Source organism: Hetaerina americana, unplaced genomic scaffold (genome assembly GCF_022747635.1).
Source record: "Hetaerina americana unplaced genomic scaffold, ioHetAmer1.1.p SCAF_3, whole genome shotgun sequence".
NCBI classification, from domain to species: domain Eukaryota; kingdom Metazoa; phylum Arthropoda; class Insecta; order Odonata; family Calopterygidae; genus Hetaerina; species Hetaerina americana.
This window is the reverse complement of record NW_027286874.1, coordinates 4,536,766-4,553,969: the sequence shown is the minus strand read 5'-3', so window position 1 is coordinate 4,553,969 and position 17,204 is coordinate 4,536,766. Positions and strand designations below refer to the sequence as shown.

At 36.7% G+C, this 17,204-nt stretch overlaps 1 protein-coding gene across 1 annotated transcript in view; it reads right to left on the bottom strand.

Annotated features, from left to right (window-relative positions):
• LOC139691049 (solute carrier family 12 member 6-like) overlaps positions 1–17,204 on the bottom strand; it is a 223,565-nt gene that overhangs the window by 21,422 nt on the left and 184,939 nt on the right. Inside the window, 4 exon segments of the mRNA XM_071588775.1 lie at positions 1,491–1,629; positions 7,743–7,899; positions 9,389–9,550; positions 13,630–13,829. Coding sequence (XP_071444876.1) covers positions 1,491–1,629; positions 7,743–7,899; positions 9,389–9,550; positions 13,630–13,829 — 658 coding nt within the window.

Genomic DNA, 17,204 nt, shown 5'->3' with positions numbered 1-17,204 from the left:
ATGGTTATTCCCGGAAGCAGCATGGAACCCATATCAGATAGACCTTGCGTAAGCCTTAAGATTAATGTCTGTAATATGATTACTTCCAACCCCAGCTTTCAACTTCAAATCTCTTAATTGTGAGAAATATAATTTCACACAATGATTCAAAACAAATTCAGCATAGAAAAATCAAACCAACACCGTTTGCTCTGAAAGTGTAGATTTTTTGCCAGAGAAAACACTTTACAGTTGTGAGTTATTTAACTTGAATGCAAGTCATTCTACTTCTTACATCTAGGTCAGTGTATCAGCATAATTATATTGTATTTTACAGCCATTTTAAAGGTTTGCTGCCTGAAGGGTTTGCCTACAGGTAGAAATGTGTCATGGGAACACAATATAATTGTTATCTACTTCTTAACATGCATCATTCAATGACAATAATCAATCTAGGAACTACTATGCAAAACGAGAAGTATTGCTAATGAACACTTTTGTCAATAAATAAAATTTTTCGTAACGGGTGAGCTTGAGATAATCCTCAACACTAAATTTCATCATCATTTTTCAATGAATTGATTTCAGATGGCATCGATCTGATTGATATTGTTTTATATTAAACTCATTGGATGAACACACTAATTATCTAACAAATTGATAATAGTTAACAATACACATCTGCTAACTCTTTAACCATGCCAGCCAATGGGGCAAAAATTGTCATACCACTCTGCAGTAAAATTAACTCAATGAGAACACCTCAGTGTTGATGTCACATGGATAAGTTGCATCTGCAGCTGGAGTAAATGCCATTATGATCAACAGTAAGCGATGCTGTACAATGTGGTGACATTGGCCAGCAGTTATCCCTTGGAACAAGAGTCTTACATGCTTCTCAGAACCTTTTTCTTCAATGCATGTCAGTTGATACAGCTCTTTCATGGAATGTAGAAATGCCTAGTGGCCAGATAGGCAATCTAAAATTGCAATTAGACTACATTGAAGGAAATTAAAATTATACGTATGTATATATTTATAGTCAGGTGGGTGAAGCACTTGCCTGATAACCAAAAGGTCATGGGTTTGAATCTTGCTTTGGGCATGGGTGTTACATCAAACCTGGTGGTTCAGCCCTTGGGAAACCTGACAAGAGGCAGGACTGGCTTCTCAGGATCCCAAGGGCAGACAAACCACCAGATATGTCTACAGAGAGAGGAAAATAAGATATATATGCAACCATATTTTTTTAAAACAATAATTCTTAGTGAAACCAGTCTCTCTCTGTCCATGGGATGAATATGAGTTGCAAAGTTCTTTAACTCTACACCCAGGCCATCCACTTTCAAACAACAAACCAACCATCACTTAAAATCTAAGTTCTTCATGAAAAATGTGTTTCACACTATTGGATGGGGGCTTGTTAGAAGGGGCCAGAGGGTGGGAGATGTTTAGGAGAAGAAGGGATCTTATTAAAAAGAAGAAGAAGAAGAAGAGGAAGAAGCCACCACCTGAAGGAGTCTGGGAGCACCAGTGAGAGACTGCAGGCCGGCCCCGAGGGTGGATAGGAAGGAGCCAATGAGGATGACCCACTGGTTTGGCCATGCGATGTTTGCCACCACAAGCTTCCCCCCAATGCTCTGACCGAACCTGGGGACGGATGGAGGGTGCACATTCAGGAGCCGCACTGCAAACACTCATGCACTCATACATTCACATACCATATTCCTCCCCAACATTATGCGCACCCAATCGATGCATCCCGACAGGGTTGCCACCGCTCTGGATTCATGAATCTCCCCCACCATTTACCAGGCCAACATATTAATTTCCCCAGATGAAAATATCATTCTGGATGACACTTTTACGAGTGAAAATCTATCTCTGCAGTTTTCCAATTAGAATATTACTCCCAACAACCCAAGGCAACTATACTGTATTCAGGTCATAGAATTATGCTGCAGCACACATGACTATATGCTGTTTTAGATTTGCAAATTTATACAACTAACTAGTATTTTGGATTTATTGCATCAACGTTTGTTATGTTGAATTTCACTCAAACCTGAAAATTTCCAGTTTATTTAATAAATATTCAGGTCTAATACAACACCATTCTGCGTAATATACTTATTTTTTCATATTTCCAGGCTTGTAGCAACCCTGAATATTTTCTCAAACACCATAGCTTTGCCAATTCATCATTTCAGATTAGTTTATCTATTTTTTGAGACCATCATATAAAAATTCACATTCTAATTACATAATTAATTACATAGTTCTTGATCTAAATTATCCCCTTTGGTGAAGCTTAAGAGGTGGCAGATTTTCTTCTCTTGTCCCGTGCTCATTTTCAATCTCTTATGGCGAGTAAAAATACTTGGTCCTGCAGATTTGCTAACAACAGCATTTTCAGAAATGCAATCCCAATGGGGATATTTTATATATATGTACACACACACACATGACAATGTGCCATATGGCGAACAAATATTCATTCACATGGAAATAGAAGCATCGAGCAAATCACAAGCGCGAAAAGATAAGCTCGATTCCACCTTCCCCACCTCTCCTGTGTTTGTCTTCTATATGTGTTCCTATCCCTTTTCCATTATTTCTAATTTCATATATATATGTGTGTGTGTGGACCCACACACACACTCAAAATCCCAAACCTCCCACATTCCCCCCATTCTATCACAATTAACCTATTTCCTATGTATACTCTGTTGAGAAGTTTATTCATTACTGCTGTTATTTCACATACATTTTGAAATTTTAAAAATTAATTCAGAAAATGCATACAAGCTCTTATGGAAATAATTTAAAAATCCCTAAATGACTGCTACAGTAATGGAGATTGTTGCTATTTATATTCATGAAAAAATAACAGTTAATGGAAAATGTGAGGACAGATTTCTAACTAAAACAATTTTTGAGTTGCGATTGTTTCATAGTTTTTGTCATTTGGATTTTGGCACTACCACACCCTTAATTCCAAACTTCTTTACTTTCCTAGAATGATCAAGAATTCTGCAGATATATATGAAGGACCAAATAATTTCAATCAAGACAAGGACTATCTGCCTACACTTGCACAGAAGAGAATCTGATTACCTTTTCACCAGTAATGAATATTGGACTTCATTGTTTTAATGGCCATATATTTGAGGAGATGGCCAAATGATATCTTTCTATTCATGCCTAATAAAGCCCAAAGAAAACTTGGCAAAACATTTTACCCTCTTTAATAAAGCTAAATACATCATTAGCCAAAACATTTTGTTATCTCAAGTGGCTCATTTACATAGTCTATATTTTAATTAATTAGGTAAATTAACATGAATGCTCTTCAAAGAATGCCGGTGGCATCCAATTATCCCTTAAAACCTTTTGTACATGCATTGTGTGTCATTCTATGTCACAGGAATTTCATTCTGTAAATCTTCAACTATGGCAGGAGTTTGTTTGGTGTTTACTGTATAGTAAATTTAACAGTTGGGATTGAAGGCTCTTCTTTTGAGTATCTGGAAGCAATGAGGTGATTGAGAAATCATCGACTCAAGGGGGTAAATGATTTTAATTAATGAGAACTTCAGGAGATAGAGATGAAATAAGATTACAAGAGTATTTGGATGAGTCACAAAATGGGTTTAGTACCCTTATTTGAGAAGGAAAGACGAAAGAAATCTGTCCCTTAGTAATAATGATGAAAATATAGTGAGGAATTTTCAGCTGATGCCATGTGTATCTACCAGGGTACCATAGGAATAACTGATAGCTAAGAACATTTACCTGACAGCAGTATAAAATAAACCAAAAGAAATAATTAAAATGCTAGTATGAAATTTAAAAAATATGGCTGCAATAATTTATAAAAATGGACTAATATCATCGAACTAATTGGTCATTCTTCTCATGTTCTATAGATAAGCTGATATACAATGAAAAGCCCACACCAACATCATGTTACATAAATATTTCTTAAACAAATGGATTTTTCAACTTGAATGTTGCACAAACTAGGGAATGATGATGTCCATTTTGGCTGACCTTTTAGGGGTTACTTCCTACACATGTCCCATATGTTGCATACATTACTAATATTTGATATAGCATAGCTCACAGGACCACTATCTTTACCAATTACTCATGCCTTACAGTCTAGATAACCCTTGACACTATTTAAATTCTTTTTGGAATTTTTTCTATTTTTTATACATTTTTCATCTACCATCATATTAACTTCTCATTTCTTCTCCATCTGCCATCATGCTCATTTTTTTACAAAGGTATGTGCTTACTGATTAGTTAAACAAAAAATTCTGAGCCGATGCTTTTTCGCCAACTATCCTTGAAAAATTTAATTATTTATTTGAATATAATATTGATATTTATGATATTTAAAAGGAAACATTTTAAAATGAAAAGACAAAAAGTAAGAGGCATACAATTGATATGCAACTCGAAATTTTTTTTTAAGCTTTAAAATTCAAGAGTGAAAACATATATCTCCTTGAGCTAAAATCAGAGCCTAATATAATGTAATTATTTTTGTATACAGCTCCTCTGCAACAATTATCGATACAAAGGTAAACAATAAAACTGCAGAACTGTAAAAAATATTATGGCATATGTATTTATGCCGAGGCTTAAGACAATCCTCAAACTTTGCTGTTATTGGGAGATACCGTAGTTAGCCCTTGCATTAATTTTATTGTGGTTTGATGCAAGTCTTTTGGCAGCTCTGACTTCTATTCATTCTCCCCTCCCTCCTACTCTTGCCATGCTGACTTCCTCTTCACCAATGCTAGAGTGTTGCTGTCACATTAATGAGTACATCTTTGACAATTTCCTTGATTTTATCACAGATTTTAAACACATTAAATATAACACCCTAAAAATATTCCATCCCCTTTGTAATGAATCAATGAAATACATTTGTAATCAATGAGTACTGTGGACGAGAGTCCCTAATTTTTAGAGAGAGGGAGAAAATAGCATCATTTAAAGTAAAAACATGCCATGGATCAAAACATTAAAAAGATAAATATATATCTTACAAATTGTAATTAAATATTTGCCTTCCACAATGACAGTATATTATAAATATAAATTTAAAAGGTCTATCATCATCCTGATCAAGTAATTCTTAACTATCCTTTCCAGCCATAAAAAACAAAAAATATAATTAGTTGACTATTTACATTTAGGATATTTTAGTATTTCTTAAGACGTTTGGAAGTATTGTAAATGAATGAATGGGTGCCTCATCTTGTCAAGGTGAGTGAAACAAAAAAATATAAGTGCAGAAGGATTTACACTACTCTCTCTAAAAATCCTTATCAGTGTAACATCTCACCCTTGGTTAAATACTGCATACCATCTAATTCCCTGTGTCCCTCAAGATCCACCCAATACACTTTTCAAGGGCATGGGCATAGAAAAAAGAAGCAGAGAGATGCTCTTATGTGCCAATATGCAAGAGGCCATTTGAATGATACAAAGGAAATTCATGCATATACTTGAGGAAAATATAGGACCATGAAACTTATTTGTAAAAGGGTCAATATTTGTGTCACATCCTGGTAGAAAGAGGAATTCCTATAAATGGAATACCATTGCAAGGAGAAAACATTAAGAGTTGGCCAATGAAGTATTGTGTTATGCAAAGCCAGCCTGATCAATAAACGGTTGGAAAATGAATGAAAATAGGGCTGTAAAATTGTATTTTCTTTAAGTCTAGCAGAGTTATGGGAAAATAAGATTATAGAAAAAAGGAATTACTTTTCATGACATTCTAACTCCAAACAAAGTAAATGAGCAAATAAATATTGGGTAAAAGACACATTCCTATAAGATTGAAGGGATGACAATACTAATGAAATTTTTATGTGCTGTCATTTTACAGCAGTGCTGATCTATGATTTAAGATGATAGCATATGATAATGTATTTAGTAATTACATTATTTGCTATAACTCATAATAATTAATGCATTGGTACACCAATCACTGATCGGTACATCAATCACCAATTTTATCATCATGAGCTTCTACTTTTTGTGTGTGCTACTCCCACTTTGAAGCTGGATTCACGTAATATTGGTCTGAAAAAGTAATCAGCAAAGCCACTGATTTTTTATCCTTTGAAACTGATTACATAGAATAGTGGTGTGTTAAATTCAGGCTTTTGCAATGCCACTGAAATAAATATATGCCTTATTACCACACACACTTCAGCATGAAAAGCAACGCTTCATGACATCATTTGCATTAAAAATATATTTTCTACTTAAAAAGAGGAAAAGAATGTTATAAAGTTACATGAGCTATAATGATGATTTTCCTCCAATTAGCTGAGAATGGTGAATATTTATGTAACCATACTAAAAAGAAAGACTCATACTTTTCCACAGATATCTGTGGAAAAGTACGAGTCTTTCTTTTTAGTATGGATATTAAATACTTCCACAAAGCGAAGCCTAAAACAATAGAATATTTATGTAAACCTCATCATTGTAATAGTCGAAAAGAGGAAGCAGAATGGCGCTCATTGGTTCAGCCATTCCCAGAAAACAATTGGTTCCAGGATCAGAGGTTACTTTACCCGGTGGATTTTGCTGTTTGAGAGAGTTTTTTACTTTATTTTAAGGCTGGTGCAGTATTAAATGGTTGCATCTAGAAACTGAGTCACCCTACCATGGAACTGTAGCTGAGTTCTTGTTCTTTCTCTGAGAGAAAATACCAACAGATGTCAACTTCATGAAGTATTGACATGCTCATACTATGCCCAGTAATCAACCATGCCAATGATGACTTAAATTTCTCATTTTCATTGTTCTGCCAAGCAAGGGTAGGTGGAGATAAGGCTTTAGAATCAAGGTATGACAAATGTACCCTAAACGAGGACAAAAAAAAAGTGATTTATATTAAAGACAAAACTTGTAATATCCATGGGTCGATATCTCAATATATTTCTGGGGCATAAGCATGCACAGCATTTTGAGACAGCTGTCACCCATTTGACTTTCTGAAAGTCTGCGACAACATTCAAGATAGATTGGTCAAGAACCAGAGACATGAACACAGACATCAATGAAGCACACACACTCAGCATATGTGAATGGATGCCCAGTCAGTAATTGCTCAAAGGGTACATTAATGTGCATCAAAATAAAGTAGCCTTCAATGCTTGACTTAGAATATCCCAAAAATACGCATGAATGACTTCTGAACAAATTCTGCTTTAAAAATTTATAGGGACATTGTGACCAATAATTTAATGAAAAGTGAAGCATCAAAGAAAATGGCTATTGGTGGACCAATCCTGGGCATCCATACTCACATGCATGCACATAGATATGATTTCACGTGAGAGCCAATGTTGAGTACCTAATCAATGCCTGATTGCCATGCCACAGGTAACACATATAAAGGCCCACACATGTAAGGACACCATCAGCCCATCAAACAAAGCATAAAAGGCCCAGGCACCCCTTACAAGAGAACAACAACAGACAATGCGATTTAGAGTGCTTTGCTCCTTTCCCAAAATGACATTCCCACCACCACCCCCCCTTCACCTCCACCTTTCAGACAACAACCCTTAGATAAACCATGCCCTCGGCTGGAGGGGAAGAAGAGGGTTTCAAGAGAGAGAGAGGATGGGGGTGAGGGAGTTTTCTTCTCCCTCCTCCTTTCCCTCCCCCTCCCAGGAATGGGATTAAACTAAAGCTGCTGCCCAATGGCAACCGTGTCTCACTTGTCCCGGAGGAGCAGGTTGTCCACTGTTCCAGCAAACAGGAGCACCGATGACAGGTAAACCGTAGATGTGGTGAGGATGGCACAAATTGTACCAACTGGGATTGAACGCTGGGCATCTGCCAAGTCTCCAGAACGATTTGAGCCAGCCATTATTCCTGTGGGTGGGTGAGAAAAATCAAGTGTTACACATGGGAAGAGAGGACACAATTTCGATGATGATAACTGAAGTAAACAAGGTGGAAAACCCTCTCTTTAAAATCCAGATAAATAGTTCTTAAGGGAGCCCCTGTGTTCCGGTCAATCAAGCACTTGATGATCTAATGAACCTCTAAAACTTAAAAAATGAACGACTCAACCCTTATGTTCAGTGTCTATTTCCTCGTAAAGAGCTAGTGACCTGTTTAGTTTTCAATGCATCCATGATAAAAGACTCTTACCCATTCATTTTGCATTTCTATTATTATCTTTTTCCTAAACAGAAATGAAGAATAATTCATTTTATATGAACTGGAGAAAAAGCAAGAGGGGATATTTATTTCATGCATCAGAACAATGAATGCCAGATAGCATTGATGAGTGAAATGTGGCAGTAACCATTTCCTTCTGAAATAATCAATTTACATTATATTATAAGAAACTTACTCATACTCTTTAAGTGTCTTTCCAATTTTCATTGATTACCTTGTATTCCCATCCTCCAGTCTTGCCAGTCATTGCAAACTTCCTCTTTCAAGCCTCGATCTCTCATTATCAAGGTTATTTCTGCTATCCATGCTTTCCTAGGCTTTCCATATTACTTCCTTCCTGGTGGTGGTAATTTTAAGAAAGTTCTTGGCTGTATTTCCTCATCTACTCTTAGAAAACTACCCTAATATTGGAGAGATTAGATTGTTTCCGGATTCTTTTCACAACTGATCATTTCATGTACATTACTTGTCTAATATCTTCATTTTTTTTCCTTTCTAAGTTGGATATCCTAGCTCCACTTCTCCCTCCTCCTTTTCTCTCTAGAAAACTCATCACTGGGGAGGAAAGCCCAGAGGAAGCAAAGGAAGTGTTGGGGGGGGGGGATTAAGTGTTTACTTTACATTTAATTTACATTAAATTTTAAGTGTTGTTTACATTGTTTTTTTGCCTTCTCATATGGAGACGAATAGGATGGTAGGGTGGGATTTGAAATCTATATTAATGAGCTGTGTTATCTTCTTCTTATGCCTGATGATTTCCAAAAGCTCTGAATAACCTGGGTAGGTCCCCTTATTCTCAAACAGCTGTGAAGCTGCAATGTGCACCCAATCAGAAGTTTTTCCATTTGGGAATCGGTATACCGTTTGACCAGGCCTTCTCTTCATTCATTATTCTGGATTCAAAATGTCTACCTTTTTGATCCAAAAGAAGTGCCACATTTTACTTCATACACACTGTACCTTTTTATAGGGTCATATGATTATGATATTGATGAAGACACCCAAGTGCCATATATTACATTAATAATTTGATATTACAAAATTATATTTATTTATGCATTGATGCTCCATCATGTCATGCGAGACATGATTGATTTAATGACTACTATTATATCTTTGATATAAGAGTATATATTTATGGCTACTCTGAACCCATAAATATAGAGTATATTCAAACCTGTGACAGATGGAAAGAAGATTCCAATGAGTATGGTGAAGGAGGTGGTGATATCAGCATAGACTTGGTTGTACGGGGGACGCTCAAGCCTCTCTATCTCCTCAGGGTCTTTGGATCTCGCAATGTACTGCCCATCCTCCAGCATGCTGTCAGCAATATTGTCTGGTGAGGAACAAGAGAGAATGCAAATGGTGTTAAGGAAGTGTGCCTCTTTGACACTTGTGCATTGGAAGCACAGTATTTCATGAGACAGAGGCAATTACGAGGGTCATCCGGAAAGTAGTACCCGTTCGTGAAATAAAGACACAAAAGTAAATATTAACAAACATAAAAAATTTTATTTGAAAGAGGATACTTTAAACTACTTCTCAACATAATCTCCAAGCAAATTAAGGCATTTGTCATAACGTGTGACAAGTTTCTGTATTCCTGCCGCATAGTCCTTCGCCGCCAGCTCATTGAGATACGCGAGGGACCCATCTTGCACAAATTTTTGCATAATGCAGATGGTGTTTAACAATTTCATGAACAATTGTTCGAGAAACATTGGGAAAATGCTCACAGATGTCATCAATTGTGACGCGCCGATCGTTCCTCACGAATTCGTCAACTGAGCTCACCAGTTGGTCTGTAATGACAGACGGTCTCCCCGAACGCTCATCGTCGTGTGTGTTCCCCCTCCCCATGTTGAAGTTGCGACACCACCGCCGAACAGACGACTCGTCCATTACATTGTCTCCATACACCTCCTTTAATTGGCGATGAATATCACATGGGCGAACGTTTCTTGCATTGAGGAATTTAATCACTGCCCTCACTTCACAACTGGCGGCGTTCTCAATTTTTTTAAACATTGTAAACAATCACAGAAACAACACAGGCAATGCTAGCGTCACGCAACTTGGTTCAGAGAAGGCAGACAAGCCACTGAAGCTATCTGACCTCGTCCAGCGGCTACTCGCGTCGTCAGCACTTCATGCGGCACGAACGGGTACTACTTTCCGGTTGACCCTCGTACCATCAGCCAACCTGATAACCATCATCATTTCCTATTTTTCACTCCAATCAATTGGCAGTATTTACAATATTTTGATTAAATATGGGAGTATACAATTTAGAATATAAAACATGCCAATCCCTACCTATGGCATAAGTTGATGAAGCACTTTTAGAATTGGAAAATTAATCCAATATTTATTCTCCGATAATTATCCTTTTCTGGTTTTAAATTGTACTCTACCAAGAAATGTATGTGAAGACTTCAAAGACATTTATAATTGGTACTTACATGGGTCAAAATTTCCAAATTTAATGCTTGTGGTGATTTATTTATCTAAATTCAGTTATACCTTAATTAAGGAAATACAGTTTTATATCGATTTTTATTCTTTTTTCTATGCATGAGTTCCTGAAATTCATTCCAAAAGGCAAATAACTTAATTCTACCCTTAAACATGATTACCATTTGCTTTGAGTAATGGTCATACAGGTTTTCTTCTTTGAGTCTCCTGAATAAAAGATAATTTTATCTAATAACCTACAAATGATCAAATTTCAGTTGTGATTACCATAATTTTGTAATATTTCTTATTTAATTTCAGTTTAAAAGAATCTGAGGATGTGAAAGAAAGGACCAGTGACAATTACTTTTTCCTGACTGTTTTCTTATGAATGCAGTAATTTTATAATTTTCAACTAGTACCAAGTAGAAATGGCTTTGAAGTCTTCATAGATTCAGTAATCAATTATTAATCTATTATTTTTTCTAAACACTTTTAGACTTGAAAAATCAGTGTTTACACTTCAAATCATACATAAAAGGGTGAATATTAAGTATTCTCTGCTGTTCAAAAAAATTCTTCTCTCCAAATGGAATAAGTGTACACATTTTACACATTCATTCAGATTCATTATACCTGTCTCTTACACAATATAGGACAAACTCAACAAAGTAGTTATAATAGCCTGCCAGTCACCATTTAATGCTTGTTTTAAGACTACATTGACAAACAATGGAGTAACAAAACCAAAGAACATTTTAAAGGAACTGTGTAATGTCCGGTAACATATGGTATTATCTAGGAAAAGGAATTAAAAGGTCCCACTCATTTGATTTTATTTGTCATCAGGTAATGAAGGAAGCACATTATGTTCACTCTTATACCTTTAAGATCTTTGGAAATACAACACACTACGAGACACATACATCCAGTTGCTGCTTATCACTCAGCTAAATCACACCTGGATTGGAAGACTTTTTGCCTTCAGAGGTCAAAAATTGTGAAATTTCCCATGAAGCTATGCTAAATCCAAAGTGTATGGATATATAAACAATCAAAATGTGTTGAAACAAGATGACTGAGGTATTACTTGAACACAATAATTAGAAGTAGTTTAAACGGTGTATCACAAAGACAAACCGTAAAAATATATGGCAACATTTCAAATGCTGAAAATCTATATTCACTTCCAACCCATTGAGCTGCCAAGCTTCATCCCATGAAAGTATGACATAATTTTTCATATATGAACAACTATTGAACAAATCATTTACTGGTAAATAATTTAATATTTTTAAACTGATTGCCAATAGCTATTTTAGAAAAAGATTAAATTGATTAGTTAAAAAAGTTATAGATAGGTATGCATAGAAGTACTAAAAAGAGGTAGAAAATGTTGAATTGCACATGGTTTGGATGCCAAGTGTTTTAAGACAAAAATGCTTACAAAATATGACAGAAAGAGTTCAGAAGTTAAATTTGTAATATATTTTAGAGTATGTGTTCACAATATAAGAGTATAAATCAGTCATATATGAATGCATTTGAAGAACAAATGTATGGAATATTCAGTGCTGTTCACAACTTCACTGCCCTTTCTCAGAACCGGCCCTAACATAACCCTTGAATGAGACCCTCAAATGATATTTAAGCTCCAGAAGTGCAGGTGCTTTGGACCAGGGCGGTTATCTAGAACAGAAACTCAAGTATGAATCAATTCTAATGGCTTCTCATTCAATTCCTGATGACAATGAAGCTAATTTGGAGAGCAACACTATTACAGATTCAATAATGAAACCAACTTAGGAATGAAATGATTCTAAGCAAATTTGTTTGGAGCGATAGCTGTGTTTTTCCATTTCAGTCATGTTACAAAGTAAAGGCACCCCCTGTTGTGAAATATTTGTTGAGGTGCAGGAGCTAAATGCAATGAGGCTAACTGTGGAGACAATGAAGCTCCCCATGCTGGCAGTGCTGAGCACTCTGGAGAGAAAACATTTGGATCAAAATGATACAAAAACCATTCACTTCATGTGGGTTCTGTGTTTGTTTTTTTCTTCTCCATAGAAAGATTTTATCAGAAGACATTTTTTATTAAACAGTTTTCATGAGTAACGAAAGATACACATAGCACAAGCTCCAACCAGCCTTTGTCCCTCATTCAAAACTCCCTGCTAGCAGTTACAGGACCCTGGTTTTGGTACATTTAGTAGTACTATTTAGTAGTATACCAAAGCCTCATCCAGTCATGCAATAACACCCTTCTCAACAAGCAAGTGATCCCTCTGAAGAAGTTCCAAAGGGAATGGGGTGAGGGGTATGTGTGTATCACAGACTACATTAAGATGATAACGGAAACAAATATATAAAATTAAGTATTTTGCTGGATAAAAGGAACATTCCTCAAGAGCACTCCATTAAATGCCCTAATATTAATAATTTACGACAAAACGTTCTACACTGAAACGAAAAAAATACAAATAAAATGTCAACCCTGTAGTTGCTTTCCTTGCGAGTTGATATTATATTCACTCAGCTTATAACCATCGCATTTAAGAATATTGAGGAGGGGTATTTAAAAAAAACTTTGGACAGTCAATTAAACCGGCTCTAAGAAGGTCTGTTGACGGGTTTTATCCTCTTTTTTAGACTTTCATTGCTCATAAAGGGCACGGCGTGTAAAGGGGACAAATTAAATTAAACAAGAACCCTTTCAGGATAAATAACATATCATACTTTTGAATTTTTCTCTTCAGAAGGGAAATGAAATGAATAAAAAAAGTTTCGCACTCAGCTGAGGAGTGAAATCGAGCAGCAAATATGCATACCATTTCGCCAAGACGTGAAACCGATATGAAATCATAAATTTCGGTTCGGTTACCGAGGGTGCGTCGAGCATGGAAAATTTTTAGCACTAGAACGAGGCGCATGTTCGGGCTGCAATGCGTCGCATTCCCTCACCCAGGAAAACACCGCTGGCCAGTCCTTTGATGCCTCGGACGATGCTGACGTTGTTGGACTCGAAGTAGGGATCGCAGCCGAGGGGCGCGCCGGTGGATGACGTGTTGGTGCAGAAGATCCCGTAGAGTGGCGAGCCCACCTCCTTCGTGCAGTTGTCCATGGGGACGTCCTTCAGCAGTCGCTTCCCGAGGACGCACATGCTGCACAAGAATGAATTGGGGAAAGAGGAGAGTGTGTATAAGAAGGCGGCAGGATCATTGGTGGCGCACATAAAACTGTTAAGCATAATCACTGCGAAATATCTAAAAAAAATCTACTTTACAATGGGCGTTTATTTTTACCTGTATTTTCTACTTGAAATCTTACCCGCCACCCACGACTGTGGCAGCGGGTGTTAGATACTAACGCTTAGTGTTATTGATTCTTATTGGTATTCGGTATCATTTTATTATCAGGAAGTTGGACCAGTCGCTGCGTTATCCGGTGGCGGTCATGCATTTCGCGTGGGAAATATGATTTCTCATACCATTTTGCTATGCAGTCTATTTTCATTAACTTCTGGTTGTGTTTTTTCCAACCAATGAAATTCAGTGCTACGTGCTATGCTTTATAGCTCAGCTATGCTTAGAATACCGAGGGTTACTCACTCAGTGTTAGTGATAAATACATACTTTTGTTGTCGAGTAGGGGTTAAAGGTCAGGTTTTATGCTGTCTCATTAAACTAAGGATTAACCTCCAGTTAAGGCCAAAACTCAGTTTTATGACCGCTAGTTGAGTTCCAAATCGACCATTATACTATATCTCAATAACTAACAGACAATGCTGCTACGGTTACTATGCTCTCATTCACTACTGAGCAACATAATTTCTTTATGAAATCGGATTTCTTAGTAGTCTCCATGTCAAGTTAACTAACCTTAACTAACAACTTGATTTCACCAGACATAAAACCGGATCTAAAAGTCTTACAAGTAATCTTCGTATTTCCAGTGGCTTGAAGTGCCGGTTTTCCATTAATAGTGTGACACTTTCTGCTCTTTCATGAGGATTTTTCACAAACCTTTTTTCTGAGCCAAGTTTAAATCAGGAATTAGGTCCTGCGTAGGGTGTTAAATGACCCATATTCAAGTTGTAAAAGTATTTTGGAACAAGTACACACTTATCAGCTTTATTATCAAAACACGCGTTCTCTTTTGGAGTTCTTTTTCGGAGATTTACATGACAATCTCGTACTATCAAATCGACGTCGTCTGAAATATTAAATCAAGTATTAAGATTATAGTAATTATTGAAGCAATGTAATAATGATTAATATAGTGTAATTGAGACATTACTCCTATTTTCCATGGTGAGTTGACCCAATTAACATATTCCACCTGTTAATAAAAGCTTAAATTTATTGTAATGGAAAGAATATTGTAATTTATTTTCCAAGCCCACACAAAGACGATAGCACTTTTAATTTCGAGGACCAAATAACTCCTGCGGATAAAATAATCCTTTGATATTCGAATCCGGTTGACCACAACATCGAAATTACTTCAATTTATCTTACAATTAAACATTTGGAAGAGTAAGGCACGCAAAAATAGGATGCAATCATGAGACTTGAATCTGTATTACAGAGAAATCAGTAGAGAAGAAAATTTAAAGGATTTAAAAGATAAGTCGTTAAATTGATTAAAATTCATATGTACTCCTTTTATAGAAAAATGAGGAGATAGCGCTGGAGGACTGCGAAAGCAATTACTTATGCCTTTCCTTGCAGCTATTTGCGCACCATTGCCTTGCGGCCTGGTTTCAGTTCGATAATATCCCTTTTCTAGCCCAGGCTTTCAAGTGAAATTTCATGGTGACCCAATGTGTGTTTACTAATCATCTAGTTCTACAGTATGCCCGCCCAAACTTCTTTAAATTGAAGCGTGGTATTCAGAGTATTTTGGTTCCAAAGGGCCATAATTCACAGGAACGTTTAAATACAGGTAGATACTAAAGATAGCCTAGGGGAAACAATGAGGGGCTGGGGAATTTATCGAGATGACACGAGGAAACAATAGATGCTAAGAAAATTAGTCTAAAATATGTTCGTTCGATTTTGATACTACAGAGTTTTTGTTCCGTAACTGCAGCGGCCCAATAGATCAGTATCATCAGGGAGAACAATCCGATGCTATAACTGGCTTTTCGCTTTTCAACGAAGTACAAACCTTTATGGAATAGATTGATCAACTCACTGCAATTTCCCGGAAGTGTTGGTGGATTCGGGTCAAAAATCAGGGCCCCTGAAGAGTAATGTCAAATTTAAGATAGTGATGAAGGGAAAGTGTTCTCACAAACGAACGTAACTCGGGCGTTCTGAAAGGAGTACCAGAAGGCAGTTAATAAAATTCTGGAGGAGGATAAGAGGACGGGAAGAGTATCTTAAATAAGGGATAAGAAAAATGGCGAACTAAACAGTTGGGAGTGTAAATAAAAATACAATGTCTCAGGCGTTACTTGGGGGAAGTCCTTGGTAGGAAGTGAATAAAGACTAACATTGCAATTTCCACTGGGCTTTTTATCTTTTACGACCATAGTCACGTTGCAAGTCAACATCATCAGGCGATGACTTTGTCTTGCAACGGAACCATGGTCGTGATAAAAAGAGGTTGAGGAGGAGTTGAGGATTAGAGAAAATATGATTACGAAGATGAATACAGGAAAGAAAGAAATGGAAGAACGAGAATACGGAATTAGGTATAAGAAAGTATAAAGAGCTAAACAATAAACTGAGGACAGATACTAATAAGGTGAAAGAAGTATGGTGGAAAACACCGTTCGATGATATGTAGAGTTTACGTAGACTGGGCGAAACGTGCTCGTTGCAAAGCAAGAGTAAGGAAGTGTCAGGACCTAAACAAGGAAAATCTATTTATACTCTTTTTTTCCAAATGAGTGGTTTACCTAAAAGGGCAACATATTAATCGAAGTAGAAGGGGATCTGACAAGGTAAAAAGAAGGTACAGAGAAGTTACATGGTAGAGGTAATAGACCAGTGAGGTGCAGATAGTGAATTCGGTGTGGACAGGGCTAGATGGGGGAGGAAATGGGGGGAGACAGGGATATCCATTATCACCTGTTCGTTACTATATACGAAGGGAATTGCAAAGAAGGCATGGAGAGGGTCGTGGAAGCTGGTTTGTGCTGGGTTGATTCTTCCCATAATATTCATACGGCCGTGGTTACCGGTCCTTTCAATTCACTGTCGGAAATCCTTCAAATTGCTAAATTTGGAATGATCAACGATCAGCTAGCCAGTCAACCAAAATTGAGACTTTCACATTACAGAATAAGTGAGATAGGTATGCGGTGAAAATTTGTGATAAGAAAACGAAGATTTTGAGATTATCAAGAAATTGGAAGGTTAAGACAAACATTAAAGTTGGAGAAGATAAACTAGAATATGTTGAACAATTCACTCATTTGTGAGGTGTTTTGGAAGATGGTGAGCAGAACATCAGGGACATTAAAAAGAAGAATTGTGCCAGTTTAAGAAACGTTTATAAAGAAGTAGCAGTTGATGACAGGTATCTCC